Source organism: Phaethon lepturus, unplaced genomic scaffold, assembly GCF_000687285.1.
Source record: "Phaethon lepturus isolate BGI_N335 unplaced genomic scaffold, ASM68728v1 scaffold21484, whole genome shotgun sequence".
NCBI lineage: Eukaryota > Metazoa > Chordata > Aves > Phaethontiformes > Phaethontidae > Phaethon > Phaethon lepturus.
In genome coordinates, this window is record NW_010537240.1 from 6,800 (window position 1) to 25,345 (window position 18,546).

Sequence of the window (18,546 nt, forward strand, 5' to 3'; positions counted from 1 at the left end):
AGTCCCATTTGCTGCTCCTGAGTTGCTATTATTTAGTTGCACTGGATGGGTGTATTAAAAAGTAATGGAAGATGGATCAACAGCTGTAGTTATTATCCAAATTATGGCAGCACATCAGAGAAACTGCAGCTGCTCAATTCATGCAAATAAGAGTTACTTGACAATGACTATAATTACACAGTGTGTCAAACAACATAGCTGGAGTAAAAGTAGAGAGTACATATTTTAGAAAGCAAAAAGATTTCCATTTTGTTATGTTCACATTCCCTAAACTCCTATTTAGGGATAACAGGATTCACATTCCGTCAACGGACTCACAGATACAGAAAGGTCTGCTAAGTCTCCCAGGTGCATTCTCCTGTCAGCGCTGCAGCTGTCAAACACGCTACCTCTCTGCACGTTTGCTTGGCATTTATAACACAGCCCGTACTCAGAGGCCACAGTCAGAGCTGGAGTTCCAGCTCACCAGGTGCTGTGTAGATATGAAGAAAGATCCAGCCACATCTAGTTTCAAAGCAGAGGAGGATTGCTTCTGAGTGGCTCAGACAATGCAGATACCATCTCCTCTATCCAAAGCCAGTTCCTGATATCTGGAACAGTACTGTAATATTCTAGTTTACTTTGCTTAGTATTACTTTTGAAGGTAAGTACTTTCAGCTTGTTCTGGATAATTCCTTTCCCACTTCAGGCACTAAGGTCCTCTTAAAGAGCACTTAGATTCTTCACTTAGATAAAAACTTCACTATAAGCTCCTCACTTTCAGAGAGGCTGCACACAGTGCTTATCCTGTTACACCTGTAGGCTGATCGCACATTAGCAACTGTTTAAATAAAGTGACATTTTATTATTTTACTTTCTTCCAGTTCCTGTTCTGCATACAGCCTCTTTTAATTAAAAGTCCTCTGTTTTTTGCTAGTTGTTTCACACTGGCAAATCCCTGCACCTGCATCGAAAAAAACAGGGACAGAACCTCATTTGCTTTCCTCTGCACCTCAAACTCTTGTTTCAAAAACTGTACCACACAAAATTATGTTACAAATAATAAACCCAGAACAGGAAGTACCAGACCAATGGGGAGTTTTATTTATTTATTTTTAGTTATGACAGTCACATAAAGACATATAAGGGGTTATGCAACTTTGCAGTCCTAACATCTCACTCAGGGGTGAGAAGATGGACCCACTTGGTCTACGACACAGACAGTTGCTAAAGCTCCTCAGTGCTCTTGTTTTATACAGTGATGCAAACTGTATAACCTGACAGTAAATAACCTTTCCTCTGTGTACTATCAGGAAACACAAACTTGTTTCCTGTGAAGTCTGCTGTCAAAGCCCAGTTCCCAATGTCTTGTAATTCAGGGACCTGACTCCTGATAAAACTGGTACCTCAAGCTTCCCATATTTCATAGGTACAGTCATTAAATCACTGACCCAACATGACAGCTGCTCAAATTGTTGATCTTACCTGAAATCACATGCCGTAGTAAGTTCTGCTCCTCCTCCAACAGCTTTTCCTTGGACTAGTGCAACACTGATCAAAGGCAATCTACACAAGAGAGTTTTGTAACCAAAATTCATTCTTTTAGTCTTCTAGAAGTTACAAAAGGATTCAACCAAACCATCTCTATAGCAAAAGATCAGAAAAATATATTGTTCCCACTCATTCAAATAACTACATCTTTGTGGGTAAGTAGCACGGTACCAATTCCACTTACGCTAAAATGATTGTTCCATAATTAATATGGAATCCCAAAATGAAACAGCAAGACAGATATATCAAATAGAATCAAAGTAAAGAATATCATGCACTATGTTATGAAAAATACATGCTACAGATTATACCTAAAAAGACTATTTGCAAGAAGGAGTGACAGGATAGCAACACAAGACCCTATACTAAGCCAGTAGACTACAGAAAGCAGGAGAAAGGGACACACAGAACTGCATGTCTGGGTTATCTAAAAATAATGAAATTCAGCATGATATCTTCAGCAACTTTCTTCAGAGTTCTACCATCTCAGTCATCAACAAAATTTCTTTTTGGAGGACAGAACCATCCTTTGATGATAGCAATAATCTGTTACATTTGATGATGTTGTATTTAATCATGCGCAATGTATTTAATCATGCTCAAGGTAATTCCAAGGAAAGAGGGCAGGAAGAGTATATAGGGAGAACCTCTTTCCCCACTGACATTGTGAAATGAATACTAATAAACAGTAACTGACTTAGGATAAGCCAAGTTCCCTAAGAAACAAAGACAACTGGTTAGTCCCAGATTTTGCATGCTGATACAGTTGTTTCATCTTTTACTACGAAGAGACATTTAACTCATTGAGCAGTTCTGAAATGAAGTCAGCTTCCCAATCATGATAGCATGTTGGTTTTACTTCTACTTTAACAGAAGCACCAACAATTTCTTATGGCCCAAGTTCACTTACCAGCTGCAGCACATAGAAGTGTTCACATGGCAGAAGTGACCCCACTGGAAGAGGGTAACCTCATCATTCCTATGGTCTCTGGGGTACCAGAAGATACAGGTCCATGTCCCCTACATCCATAGTGATCCATCTGGGGCACCTCCTTCTGAATCGCAGTTGGCCTCAGCTCCCTCTGAGGGAGACTGATCCCATCTACAGTATGTCCCCATACAAGAGGTCAGTGCTCCCCCTGAACCATAGCTCCAACATATTCCAAGTCAGGACATATGAGGTGAGGGCTTAATCTTCATACACCTTCCTCCTCTTTGATTTGCCCCATTAATTTTGAATATATGGAAACTAACTTACACAAATGGATTCCAATTCCAATCCTGAGGATTCCTTACAGTAATACTACTGCTACTAAGTCTCCAACCTCCTGGGCAGTTTTACAGAATAATGTTAACTCGTAACACTTTCTCATATAGACTATTTGAAAACAAAGAATATTTATCTTCAAAGAGCTCTGAGCAGAAAAAAGACAGACTCTACCACACATGGATTTAATAGAAATGTGGTTTCTTAAGGGAAGCTAAATCTAAAGGAAAGGAAAAAAATGTTTTTCAGAAGTACCAGATGGTACTGCATACATTCCCCTTATGAAGTGGAAAGATTAAATAAATATATTAAATAAATGTTACCTGCGTAGGCTGTACAAGCTGGCCCTGCTTGTTTTTTTTAAGAGCTACCAAGTTCCACTAAGTTACAGAAGTCATCTTCAGAAACTTTGAAGCCCTAGATATCTTTAACTCTAGGTATCTCCTGGCACTCCACATATAAGCCTACAGGGTTTTTTCTGTTCCAATCTCTGGGAAGTCTAATAGTTGCAAAATGTCAAGGTCTAATTTAAATCCATAAATACCTATCTGATTAACATGTGCAAATACAAGGTCTGGGATTCAAAATTACATACTTAAAACTATGTATTTAACTTTAAACATCTTGTTAAAGAGTTAGCCAAAACATATTCCAATCCTTATAATTACTTCATAACGAAGGGTAAATAAAATATATTACCTCATAAGTCTGGTTAAGGTGTTTTGCATAAACATGCACATATTCATCCCATCCTACAAAGAATAGGAAATTAAAAAAATGTTAAGTGATCCTAATGTGAGGCAATGAAACACACTGATGGACTAGGGAGAAGTACTCATTATATTTACTCTAGTTGTTTTTTTTCTCTTTGGTTAATCTTGCCCAAATTCCAGCCCAAACCCACTATGCACAAATAGAAAACCTACTATAAATCAGGTTAAAAAAAAAAAATCAAACAGAACTCAATCAATTTATATGAATTTCAGTTATAATTAAGCCACTATTAAAGTAATTGCAATACTGAATTTCTATGGTGTGGAATTTTACATCCTTTCCTCTTAATTTCCTCTTCTTGCTCACAGTTAAACACCCATAAAGCTGAGTTGTCAAAGTCTGTGTATGACCACAGAGCACTGCATACTTTTTACTGTTCCAAATCCATAAAGTTTTAGACAAGATACAATTTACCAACTGCAGTTTTTCATTGTTTGGGCCAAAAGCGTATCAGCCAAAAAACTACCAACCCAGAATCCAGAAAGAAGATTCTTCTTATTCCTCTCCTTGTTTATGTTCTACATGACCTTGCAAACAATAGTGAACAGGGAATAATCGTCCCCTTCTCTTCCAGTACAAGAACTAAGGGGCTTCAAATAAAATCAGTTGCTGCTAGGTGCAGAACAAATATTACTTCCTACAACATGTAGTTAAACTGTGGAACACTTTGCAGTAATGCACTGCAACCTCTAAAAAACTACATGAACTCAAGAACAACTAGAAACTAATGACAGAAAAATCAACAGAAGGTTATTAAGTATAAGGTAACACCTCTAGCTCTAGAAGTTTTAATCACAAATTGCTGGGGACTACGAGAATATTTTGAAGTAAAATCATTATCTGCCTTCCCTGTCCTTATATTCTTTCTCAGGCATCCAGTATGGACCAGGAACTTATCAAATGACTAGGCTAAATGACCCAGTATGACTATGTTCATAAACACACTGAACTGCATACACTGAACTACACATGTGCTATTTAATCCAGGTAAAAAAAATGTTTGAACACTGTAGAAGTAAAAAAACAGTATGTAGCAATTTCAGCATGTCCTTCAAAAAATCCCCAGCCAAACAAAACCCAAAAAACCAAATGGTAGGAAGAAAAAGAACAAACAAATATATCTCTTTTGGCATTTACTAATTTCTAAAACACAGTTTTAGAGGGGTTGGCAAGTTAAAGAATCCATCTTAATTAAAAGCTTCTGACTCATAGCTCAGGGAAAGAAGAGATATGCGCTAAGTCTTCAGTACATCTTGGAATAGGTCCTTGAAATAACAGTAGGTCAACTTCCATTGATTTATCATCCATTCACTCATGCATTCCCAAGACCTACTCTGTCCAATGCCAACCAGCATTATGGTGTTTACGGACAGATCTCTGGCAGATACAAGCTGCCACGACAGTCACTACACAGGAACCAGTTTCATTACACTAAAGGCCTGCTTGAAAATCTCAGTACACATTGATTTACAAAGAGGCTTTTATCACTGTAGCAACCTCCGACATCCATTAAGACCAGTAGCAACATTTCTATTCCAAATTAAAGAACAATCAAATCCTCCAGGACAGCCGTCTTAGCACTTCTAACCAATAAAAAAAAAGTTCAAAACCCACACAAACATACAAGGTAACAGTTCTCGGACATGGACTTGCACAATTCCCATACTACAACAATCAGGATGAAGCTGCAAGAAAGCTCTTCAGAGAAAGTAATTTTTCACTTCATCACAGCAAAGTCTTTGCATTCAAACTGGCTGTCTGAATTACCATTTTGGTCTGATTAATGATTAATGCCAGAACAGACCAGCTTGATAAACACAGTTATGACTGAGCAGACAAAAAGAAAGGTCTTCATATTCTCAGGTGGTAGAAAGATTACTGTGTATCACATGGAAAAAATGCCTGCGCAGAAAACACCCTGAAAAAAAAATATCACAATTACTTGAGTCCTGGCCAACACAGCCTTTAAACCTTCCTGATAAGAAAAATAAGGCTACCAGTCAGAGTGTTTTATCTGAATAAGAGAGGTGTTCACTGGAGTCTAGTGGAATAATCACATTTTCAGCTCTAATACTGTCCTTGGAGTAAGAAGGAAACTAACAAGCAGAAAGTGAGGTAAAATACAGTATGCACTACGTATGGAAGAAAAGGAATAATAGTTTGCTGTGGGGCTAGGGGAGGCAGGGAAGAAGAAAGACACCTTCGTAAAGTAGAAAACTGGCTCTTTTGCAGTAGAAAACCCCTGCCTCTTTTTGCTGCAAGATCTTAGAGCCCACTTTCACTACAGATGGAACAGTATTTTCAGACCATCTTTAACCGCTCGAAAGTCCTCCCTCTGCAGCTTACTGCTCAGGAATCTCTGTCCTAGGGCTTCTAGACAGGGACCAAGGAAAGTGAAACTCTCCTTTGTGCCTCCTTCCTCTCAGCTGTCCTTTCAAGATCCTCTCATACTTTTCAGCTAGCCAGCCTTTCAAGTCTCACTCCTGAATAAAGTTGTTGCTCTTGGGAACCAGGCTTACAAGGAAGGAAAGAAAAAATTTTACAAAAACCCAAAAAACCCTCCACTATAAATTTTCCTTTGGTGATTTGGACATTCAACATCAGCACCTGCCATAGAACAGGCAGGGGACCTAGGTTTCTTTCAGTGTTAGGAACAACTGAACTTGGGAGAAGGAGGACGAAGACGAAGAGGAAGAGGAGGACGAAGAGGAAGAGGAGGAGCCACTAGGTGGCACAAAAATCCTTCAGCATTCTTGGGCATTATTCTGCCTTTCCTGCACCACAGGAAAAGGCAAACTGTACCTTAGCTTATGAAAAATGCAATCTTCCCTCAACCAACTGGTTGAATAAAATAAGCGTTTTCTGTAATCACTAAAAGCTACGGGCTAAAGCAGCCTTGCAAAAAAATAAAGGAAAAACATACCAGTTCAAGCACGAAGCTATTATCTTTTTTTTTTTTTGCCTTAGGGATGCCTGTGAACAGAAAACTTAACCTAATGCTCTTTTAACCTGAAACCAGACAAAACTTTCTCATCTGCAGCAAGTTAGAGAGAAGAGTTCTGCAAGACTAAGGAGCAGCAAATGCTATTCCTTATTCTATTAAAGTTTTATTTAATAAAAGACTATTAAATCCCACCGAACAGATGGTTTAGGAGTTGGCTATTATAAAGAAACTCTCAGTTCAGGATAAATAGTGTGAACTCTGCCAAGGAAATAGAAAGCAACCATGTTTAACTATTCTTGGAGCATTTCTGGTGACTCTTAGACTTGTATTTCAGTACTAGCACGAGATCTAGATTCTTTGCAAAGAATTTTCAACAAAGTTATAATTAATACCTACGCATTGCATTCTGCCCAGCATATCTGTTACAGACCCTAATCCTTAGAAGAGCCCTCTCTGCCACTACAGTGGCTCCAAGTAATTTGTATAAACATATAGACAGAATACTAAATGTCAAAGAGAGTATAGAAACAGAATCACTGGGAATTACTGAATGCAGAACTCTGAAGAAAAGCCTAGACTGCAGGTAAGAAAATAATTGGCCCATGCTTGGTTTCAGCTCCTTTTCTGTTGCTATAATGCTAAAATAAGATGAAAATTTCAGATTTAAAAAAATCAATTAAAAAAATTCTAAAAAAATCACATACATGTGTATTTTTTTAAACAACCAGTGCTTATAAAGCATCCAAATTGAAAACTCCCCAAAAAAACATTTATATTTATAAAGCATGGTGTCTCCATATTAAGAAACACATACCTCTCATGGTGTTCCACAAAGGAAACAGTATCTCCTATACCTTTTGAAAACTGGACCATCCTATTTATTTTATCACGCCAAAAAAGTTTAAGACATTGTGGGTTTTTATGATACTTAGTTTCATCATCAGAAACAAATCATCACTAAAGAGAAATACCAGGTTAATCAGGTTTTGAGTTGGTGTTCTTACTGGAACATTCAATTAAATGTTTAATTTGTGTGGTTAAATCCTGAAACTTGAAGTGGCCACAAAAAAGCACCACAATTACAAACCAGGGTGTAAGAGCAGCCCTGTACCTGACAAAGTCCTATTTCACACATTGCCAAGAACCGCATATTAACCCATAAAAAGAACTGCAGCACATGTGAAAGGTGTCAAGACAGGGTGGCATGAGAGGAAAAACTGCTATCAAACCCTGACCTCTTCAGCCCCATAGTTACACACAAGACTCATCTGACTGGACTACAAGCTCAATGCCGAAGCTCTACTGCACAAGAATTGCACCTGTTCTTCCATTTTATGCATGTCCAAGCACAGTTTTGACAAAATTGAAACCGTTCTGTAATAGCAGTCATGCCACTTAGATTTGGTTTTGACTTTATAATATATGAGAAATGATTACTTGTATCTGCTTTTAAAGGTCAAACTACTGAAGCACAGGTTATTTGATGTGTAAATTCACCATATACTGCTTGGAGAAACTGAAATGACATTTTTAAAAGAAAATGCTAAAAAGAGTATGTAATGTAGGAATTCAGAGTTATGAATCAATTACAATAACACTTAAGCCATAGCTTAAAGGGTCTCCCAGCATTTTTTAAACAATTAAAAGCTCTATTCTTGTAGTAGAGGCAATAGTGCAATTGTGCAACACCTCTGTCTGAAAGGGATCCCAGAGTATCAGAAAGCTGATTTTTCTTCAAAACTTAATTTGTGTCACTACTTGCCTTAGAGTTGGATATTGCTTTGACAGCATTCAAATCAGATCCCGAGCAAAAGGTGTTTCCTGCACCATAGATGATAAGGCCTTTGCCATCCTTCCAGTTTTCCAGTTCGGTTACCCTCTCCTGGAGTTCTAGCATCATAGTGCCTGTCACGAGAGGGAAGAAGCAAAATTTTTAACAGTAATTTATTATCACCACTATGTTTTACATTACATTTTTCACCACCAAAACCAAGCTATCATTGATATGTGATGGGCTTAAAAACACAAGGGAAAGCATCACCTTAAATCCCACACACAAGCACTGACTTATGTTTTTTTCTCAAAGACGCACTTCCTGAAATTCTGAAGGATAATCTGCAATTTGTGTTACACTCACTGAATAAAAATAATAAATAAATAAATAAAATGCAAGGAGGCAAACATAAACTCTACCTGATCTACTCTTGTTTGCATACATTCAGGACACATGAACTTACATGGATCTATCCAGATCTGTCCATCTAGTCATTTTGATGCTACTGTCATTTCACCCTGCCCAAAGAGCTGGCAGAGTACAGAAAAGAATCATGTGCAAGTTGGGTTCAAGGTATGAACAGTTATTGATAATAAAGATTCCTAAAAAAAAGCCTGAAGAGCAAACTGCGTTGGAGGCCAGAGACATTTAGAAGTGTTGATCCAAAAGAAAATAAAGGTATACGTGAATATAGCAGCAAAGTGCCTTTTATCTTTTAAAAGGACAAGAAAATAAAAAAAGATCATTCTAAAACATCTCTGATTCTCGCCCGGTACCTTTCTAGAAAGGCTCTCTTTACAAAGTATATCTTAGGCTCCAAATGTATGGACTGTACAGCAGTAGTTTTTTACTTCTAGTTTAAACATAGTATTCTCAGATGTTCACAACAAATACCCTTCCTGATGCGGAACTCTCCAAACTCCTGTTTCTAGAGCTCATCCTAGACTGCACCATCTTCCACACCAACTGCCCTTACTCAGCATTAATTTAAAGCTCTTCCTCTCTGAATGCCTATGGCTCTCGTTCAGTTGTATTCTTAAGTGAAGATATTTACAGAAACTAATTTCAGAAAGCTGCCTACATCAGGCTGATGATATTCTCAGCTTTATCGTCCTTTGACAAGAATTTAGATGGATAGGCTTACCGTCTGCAGATAGAAATGTGCTTTAGATTAATATCCTCAGGGACTCTTTCCTTTTCTGCCAAGAGTGTTGGGTTTTTGACCTTATGCCTGCATGCACAGAACTGACCCTGTTCTGAAATTGCCTGTTAGCAGCCATCCTCACATGGGAGATTTTTTTTCCTTCCTGCTTGTTTTCCTTGCAGTTCCTTATAAAGTAAGCTTCCCAGCACCAGGTCAAGAATGAATTCTCAGCCAAGCACTTCCAACTTAAGCTCTGTCTCAACCACTGAAATAGCACATTTTGACAAAGTTCCTGAGAGTGGCAATAATTAAGTGGACATTATATATTATATACCAGAATGACATTGGTTTGTTTTTTTTTTTCCACTGTCAGGTTCAGACTATGATCCTCTTACAAATCCCAGCACTTTTACTGTTTCCTTTCCCTTCTGCATCTATAATTTGGTCATGCTTTTTGTGTGTTGCACATTACATTTGCTTTCATTGAATTTCACCTTGTTGATCTTGAGCTCTTTGTAGCAGTTAATCAAGATCACTCTGAATTCCATTCCTCTGCTCCAAATAATAATCTTCTTGCAAGCTCCCCCAATTTGGGGTCATCTGACAATTTCAACAGTTCATCTTCTATTCCTTCATCCCCACCATGAATGAAAATACTGAGCAGAACTAGGCCTAGCTTAGATTTTTGTGGGTCTTCACTTGAAATGCTTTCTCAGCCTGACAGTACACTCAACAGCAACTTTTCTCCAAATGCTGCTGTTTATATAGGTGTGCAATCATGTGGATTTCACTTTTTGCATATTTGCCAAGTTTTCTTACAAGAAAGGTATTTGGGCTGGCATCCAAGCTTTGCCAGCGTCAAGATTCAGCACAACCACTGTTTGTGGTCTTTTTAATAGTCAAAGCAGCGAGGTACTGAAGAGTCTTTCCACCAAGTATTACGAGCCAAAAATCCAGTTAACTGAAAAATGGAGTTTGCAAAATGAGGCATACGAGCCAGTTACATGCAACAGCAGGGGACATGAGACACCGGCCAGAGCCTGTCCCGTCGTCCTGAGAAAGGCACTCTTCCATTACTGACAACACTCAACTATTATTTTACCAACACATACAGTCCATCATGTTTGATATAATGATGAGGACACAATACTAAAGCAAATCCTCATTCTGTCAGTCTTGGTCCTTTAGTATAGGATACCAGTAAGTTTGTGCTCCTAACAGAACTAAATCTACTTGGAATAATAATTGTTTGCATCTTAATTATAATCTGAGAATAAATGCTTTAAAGTCAATTCTAGAAAATAAAATTATCACCATTATTATCTAATTCCTGCAGGCTGGCTTCCTTCTCTTCTAAATTAAGTTCAACTTTAGTTCAGCAAAAGGTTGGGCTGCTGAAATTGGTTCCACCAGGCTTAAACTGACACTATTAGCATTTGTTTCCAAAGACACCATTTCAAACAGGTGGCTATCAGATTCCAATTAAGAAGAGAAAAAAGGCATAACAACCTCCACATTGCCCATTAGCAATTTGCCAACAATTCTGTTCTGCTTTTGGTTCCGCAAATTGCTCAAGCTTAGAATAAACATAATTCCTTTGCGATAAATAACTGTTGTGTAAAATAAATGCCTGGCAAATAGGGTTTCTCTCAACAGTTTAATGATGTTTTGCAGCTTTCTAAAGGAAGCGTACATGTATATATAAATTCACATCTGCCACTATCCAGAAGCTCTGAGACACAGAATCAACAGAATTTGAGCGGGGGTTATCTACAGGCTCTGGCTGATGGAAGTCAACCAGGTCCTGCTGGGGCAATTTAGGGCTTACACATCCCATCCCTTTTCATACTTCTTCTGAAGGGTATTACTTGGTATACAACAAAAGGAAAAGGATCAAGTGCTTGCTAGTTCCTCAGCAACCACAATTAACAGACAGTAATATTAAAATAAAATGAAGACCAGGATAAATTAATATGCCATACCATCCACTGCAGTGGCCAAGGGGCCAACATGATTTTGCTTCTGCTCTCCCTCCTGTAACAACAAAACCCTCTGGCAGAGGTGCACAGTAGAAAGATTTTCCAGAGCAAAATTTTGTGGCTGTTACCTGGCGAAATGGAGTACTGCTCTCTACAGGGCTCTACACACTACCATAAAACAGAGCTGCTTGATCCCACGGCTCATTTGCTGTATGCTAATCAGGGTCTGCAACAATGACAGAACTATTAATTTCCTCATGGGTTTCTGTAGCTACTCTTTTCTCCTAGAGCATCTAATTCACATACACTAACAATTTATTTTCACAGCCGTCCTATAAGAAGAGTTTATTTTACAGACCACTAACTGAGCCAGAAAGAAGATATCTGCTAATTTTGGGTGCTCAACTTGTGATGTATGATATTATTTCAGTACATTAACATTACACAGCACTTTGTATAGTCAAAGTACAGCTACCAGTCAGTGGCCTAAACAGCAGCTGCAGCTGCTCAGCACTTCAACTGAACAAATCAGTTCTGAGCACCTTCTGCCAAGCACCTAGAAAACAGAGAACATAGTTGTAAGATTCCATGAAAGTTTAGTTCAATTTGACTTGTATTACATCTGACCTCCATAGCAGACTGGGCTTTATCTTGTCCTTTCTCCTTTTGCTATTACATCTCATTTCTCATGGCCCTTTCAACTTTGACAATAAATGAGCTAAGAGCACACAGTCTACAACCTGTACCGTGCACAGCTCTATTTTGAGTCAAATATAAAAAACCCAATCTGTAGAAAAAGAGGAAACAACAATGTAATTATGATTGTATAATAGCATGTATGCTGACAGGGAGGCATTCAGAAGGACCATGCTAACATCTTTTAGCTACAACTTCTCAAGTTAGGTAATGATGTTATACATGAGCTTTTAAAGGGAAACAAAAGAGAAATTGCAAGAGACATCTAGGTGCATTACCACTAATTCTGTTGTTCTGTTAGGTTCTCTTCCTTTCAGCTAACAATCCTTTGTGAAAGGAGTAGATTGACATCCTCCATGTAAACAGCTCTATGCCTTGCCAGTGGGTTGTAACCGTATTTGCTGACAGCAAAGGAACAGCAAGAACCAGGCAGGAAAACAGAGCAGCAAAAAAGAAATTAACAAGATGACACAAACGTATCCATTTCAAAATATTAAGAGATAAAGACATTCTTACAGTAAAGGCTTATGCACAGCTCCAGCAGGTGCAGACCCTGAACCTGTGCCACTTACAGCTGAAGAGAACAGCATAAATTGGAATACTCTAAAGAGTTAAGGAGAGAGAGCAAATATACCTATCTTTGAGATCAAAAGCCTCTCATGATACAAGATTAATCAAACAGGGTACTTGGTTTTGATAGCAAAGTATTGTACAGTGTAAAAGTATATTAAGAAGATTCCTAATCCGCAACAGCTGAGAATACACAATTCATTTGATCTTTCATTAACCAGTCACTGGTATTTAAGATACAAGGCAAACAAAGAAGAAATGGAAGCCAGTTTGGGTGACAAAAAGACTAAATTATAGAATCTCAAATTACGGAGAAGGCTTTAGGTAAACAACAAAAGGAGTAAACTCACCCTTTCTACATCCTACAACACAAAGATGGCATCTTCACACCCCTATAAAAATAACCTATACGTTTCCAAAGCAGTAGAAACAAAGTAAAAAGAGATACAAGAAAGAGCACAGTAGCAGAACTGGGCTGACTGGAGAAGGGAAAAAAAAGGGGGGGAGGGGGGGCCAGGGGGAGAGGGGAGAGGTATGTTCTCACAGACCGTTCCTGTGTCAGTGAGAATTTCTTATATTCTCATGACACTTATGACAAAGCTACTATGCAGAACAGTGGGCAGTTGATACACATAGAAATAAAATTTAAACATTTTTCTTTTACCTAAGGAATGATAAGGCACAGGTTTTCATTTTGTTTAGGCAAAATGCTAAAAGGGGGAACTGAAGGAAAGAAAAAAACAACCAGCAACCCTATCAACTAATTAATACCTGTAAAGGCATTCATGAGCTTTGGGTTGTTCAAAGTAAGTATTCCGATGCCATTGTCGTCTTTGGAGAGGTTGATGGATCCACCAGCAAACTGCTGAAGTTTCTTCTTTATCAATTCTTCCTCATAACCATGAGCACCAATATACAGTGATGCCCTTCTCTGTTGTAGTATCCTTTCCTTTGTAGTCTGAAGTAAGTTCTTCCACAGAGAAGCTGCCATTTCTGGAGAGAAACAGGGGCAGACGGGGAGTACGGAATCAGTAAATTTCCTTTGAGATCTACCTCAGTCCTCTGACAAAGGGAAGCAGGACAGCAGAAATTAATATAAAGGTGATGCAATCACTGACGACTACAGAAATCACTGCAAACAGTATTTGCAAAATTCTTAGATTCTTTGAATACAAAAAACCACAAAGTTAATAGAAGGAGTTTTATGAAGTGACTTCAGTAGTTAAGCCAGAAATTAGCATCTTTTAAAATCTCTTCTAAAAATTACCCAAAAATATTTGGGTGCAGAATACCAGAGAGGCTCTAGAATGGTAGCAAGATGCTTACATATTCATTAGACCAACTTACTCTACACTAACCTTCTAAATGGTCCCCCCTCCACCAAAAAAAAACCCCACCAAAAAAAGCCTACACCTTTGTTGGAGGAGAAATCCTAGCTAAACCTCTGCTTTTCAGGATTTGGACGTTTTTAGGATCTCCTGTTTTTCTGTGAACAACTATTACACCGCAAGACCTTTCTGAGAGAAACACTTGAGGAACACAAAAATTAAGAACTGAAGACCATTCCTATATTGAGGTCCATCCCCTGTCACCTAATCCCATTAACACATTTATCACACTCCATCATAACACTCAGTAGACTTCCTAGCCTCTGGTAGATATATGCTTTTCCTAGTCATTCCAGTAGCTCTTGTTCCACTTTGAATTGATCCTACTTGGACACAGAGCACCAGAACCTGTGCACTACCCCCAAGGAGGAAAAGTGTACAACAGTGTCGTATATAGAGCATCACACTTGCCTTTTATACAGCTATGTAATATTGTTAGTCTATTTCTATGTACCAGTACACCCATGGCTTATTCCTTGCCATGTATGCATGTGTACCAGGAAATAACAGGCAAGTCATTATCAAATACTAATGTTGAGCTGCGGCTCTGCTTTATTTCATATACTTTGGAAAAGGCTCTAATGGAGAAAGTGGCTGACAAGTGATTTGAAAGAAACAGAGTAAAGCCTGAACCAGAGACTGCGGATCTGAAGAAGAAGTCATCTTGGAAGTTCCTGGGAGTGGGAAGTTAAAGAACCTCCACAGGACACAGAAAAAGGTTTGCTATGTTAAAATCCTGCAATTTGCTAACTAATCCTAGCTTTAGCCCAACCCCCTTTTTAATGGATGCAGCTGTTCAGAAGACATGGTAGATGCTAATTTTTTGAAGAACTGGGAAAAGACCATCTTTGTTTCTTAATCATATTTGGCAGAAACAAGAGTCTTCCAAAACTCACAGGAAGCTCCTGGAAAGTTTTTCTAAGGTGAACCCAGAACACAAACATATTAATTGAGACAGAATTTGGTGACAGTTACGTTTAATGCTGTGTTCAGGGCACAGACAGTTTACAGACTGAAATTTTTAAAACATGTATTAAATACACATGAACAAGCAAACACTCATAAAAAATCCCCCACACAATTAGTTTATAATGAAAGAAGTGAACAATCCTGTCAGGTGTACACTTATCTTGTCTCTAGCTCCACCATCCCACACTAAAGTGGAAAATGCTTTTGCTGGGGCAGGTATAATCCCCATCGAAACGGAGGAGGAGTTTGCACAGAAACCACATTATGGGATGCAGGGGAGTGTGCATCATACGAATTTCAAAGAGAGCCACTTATGCCAGGGGATTCATACCTGTCCTACCACATCACATCCACGAATGCAGCACTGTCTCACAAGTTCAACACAAAGAAACTAGTAAGCCCTACAATCATATACACTGGAGCAGGTAAAGGGATCGTTTTTTAACACCTGGTGAGACACTGTGAAGTACCTTCTGAGTTGTTTACTAAATTCAAGGTTTTAATCTGTCATGATCAACTTTTCTACGCTCAAGTGTAAACTAATAAAACTAATTAAAATTTAATCAAGTTAAAAATCTGATTGAATAAAGAATCATTACTATGTAGATAGTATCACCCAACTGCTGCTGCACCCCAACACTCTCCATCTATGCATATTCTAATATTATCTGCAACATTCCAGCCATCACCTCTCAGAGCTTTAAAATGGCTTCTCTTTGTAAAATTTTATTTAAGAGTGAAAACAGGTTTCCAAAGTGCATTTCTCAGCTAAATGATTCTTTTTATAGTCAGACTCTCAGAAGAGAAGTAGCCTTCCATTTTCCCTAAAACTCCAGCAGTCACTCCCCAACATACGTTCATGCAATAAAACTTTCCATCCAGCTACTAGCTTTTGCTCAGGAGAGAACATACATTAAAAACATGGATAGTGCACACTCTCACTGCAAAGTGTAGCTTGAACAATTAGCTCACAATTTTTAATGAACACAAAGCCTCCCCAATCCTTGTGAGAAAATAGATTAATTCTCTAGGAAGTCATGCCTTAAAAGCAAAGAAAAAAAAAAAGTCTGTTCTGTTAACCTAACTCCCTGCCAAATTATACTTGTTTGATCACTTTTATAATACCTAGATTTCACGTGTCAGAAAAGGTACAGAGCAAAACAGACTTAAGATATGGAAATTTTATTCCACCAAAAAAAAAAAAAGTCTGACATTTTCAACTGCGTGATTATATGCATTAACAGCTCTTTAATATTATCACTATGGTAATAAAGAGCATCAGCAAGTGCAGGATCAGAAAACAAATTGGACATCACTGCCTGCTGATCATGACTCATGATTAATGACTCATGCAAGCTATTATCATTGAATTATTTTCTTTAAAACCATCTCTTGCAGTACTGGTCAGTAGCCAGTACTTTTTTAATAAAAGCAAGATTATTTTAACAGCTCAGTCTGAGAAAGCTAACCACTCAGGAAAAGTGTGGTATTTAAGCTACAGCGCTCTCAAACTAAAGGGATTTCTGCTGATCTCTGACCAACAACATCCAAAATTTCAATCAGTACAGACCACTCACAATCCATGGCATGACTGAGATTGATTTTCTGTACTGTAAGTGAAAGCAGTGCAAGAGAGAGATGTTGCAGTAACCTACATAATGTAGAACAAGCCAAGAGATATTTATTACACTAAAATTTTTAGATTTTCAGTTTAACATAATTACGTCTATTTAGATACACTTGCAGAAATGAGGTCTTAGTCTAATTTAAAAGAGTCAGATATGCTATACCCATTAACATCTGTAGCTCACGCAGTTTAGGCACAGTTTTAATAGTGACAAAAATTCTGACAGTACAGGAATAGCAAACACTGGGGGCAATTAGCATCTTTCAAATGTTTTAAGAAGTGCTGCAGCTTTACATATCACTGGTGACAACTAAGAGATAAGCCGATAATATGGATATCAATAGCTGTTCATTCCACAGTTACTGTACCTCTTACATAAGCCAACAGTTTAAAACCCATTTGGCACTCAAGTGATTTTATAACACACTTGCCTGTGGGCTAGCAGACTGTGGGTTAATATGAACACCTATCGAATGTCAACACTTCAGTATCAACGGAATGATACACATGATGCAAGAGCAATATATGTATCTACATGCAGACACACACAATATATATATTTTTGTATATGCATATATATTGGACGCCTCCTGAAAGCCTCTGGTAACTGCCTCATTAAAATTTAGCTCTCACAATGTTAATTAAATAATAACAACAGTGATAACACCAGCACCGATACTCCCTAGCTGAGCAGATTCTTTGGGAAACTAATAAACCCCAACTCTTGAACAAGCGTGTTTGCCCTTGCTATTCACCACTATTCTGTTGCAACCCTAGTTTTTCCTCTTAAAACATGCTGTATCAAACAGCAACCTCCAGCAATGTTGCCAGTTGCAATTGCCAGCGAGCATAAAGATAGCCAGACAGAGCCCTGGGAAAAGGATGTAGGTAGCAGCTATTGGGATGGGTAGAAGAACTAAGGCAAACCGGAGAACTGGATGTTGGAAGCCCAAACAAGCATATGAGCTACGTGCACAAACAAGAAACACTGCAATAACACAGCAGCTACACAGAAATAATCAACAAGTCAAAATGCACGAACAGGGAAAATTCCAGATCAAATATAGTGCTTGAATTATTGACACAAGTCAGGGAGAAAGAAAATGGGGAGAAAAGATGCAGGGATGTGTTTTCAACACATCAGGGAAATAAGCAGGTCCTTTCATGTGGAGCAGGAAGTGACAGGTGTGATGTGCAGATACAGACTTGAGTCACCTGCAAAAAAACATCAGCTGAAATTCTGATATTGGATGAAGGTATCCTGAGATAAAGTGTAGCAGAAATAAAGGGATGCAACAAATAAAATCCACAAAAGAAATCTCAGGGAGAAGAAACTACTCAAATTACATAACAAAAAAACAATTAGAAAGGCACTTTTGCAACACTGCCAAAGGCATCAAAGGCAGCTGACAGGTCAAGCAGCACAGGAGAACTTGACGTGATGACCTTCAGCAGCAGCAGTTCCAGTGACAAGCACAGAATTGCTAAGACAGGGCATGGAAAAAGGGACAGAAGATGTGAACTAAAGATGATGATGAGATGATTCACCGTTCAACCCTCTGTGTGTGTCTTACCAGTCACTGTAGAAGGCATTCATCCGTACTAGAGAGCAGTGTGCGTGACTGTCAGATACTTCACCGGGTTCCTGCAGTGACCGACTAATGAATGGAAAGCAAGTGGTGACCCAATACTGAGGAGTGGCACAACTGACCCTACAACGTGAAAGCAGATGAAAGAGCAGAGAATGAAAGAGAAATATAAACAAAGCATGAAAATAGTTCATCTGTACAAAAAAAAAAATCAGGTTGAAAGTGAGTGAAAAATCATTAACACCAAATGACTGGAACCTGGGACAGTGGGCTGATGTGTGATTGTGGGGGGAAA

The 18,546-nt window shown here is 38.4% G+C and overlaps 1 protein-coding gene across 1 annotated transcript; it reads right to left on the reverse strand.

The window, feature by feature from the left end:
- Positions 1–1,460: 1,460 nt before the first annotated feature.
- Positions 1,461–18,255, reverse strand: LOC104620274 (ethylmalonyl-CoA decarboxylase-like). The gene is made up of 5 exons (XM_010286441.1): positions 18,237–18,255; positions 13,450–13,671; positions 8,278–8,420; positions 3,497–3,549; positions 1,461–1,545 (listed from the first exon to the last, which is right to left on the reverse strand). The coding sequence occupies exons 1-5, from the start codon at positions 18,253–18,255 to the stop codon at positions 1,461–1,463; spliced, it is 522 nt and encodes a 173-aa protein (XP_010284743.1).
- Positions 18,256–18,546: the final 291 nt, after the last annotated feature.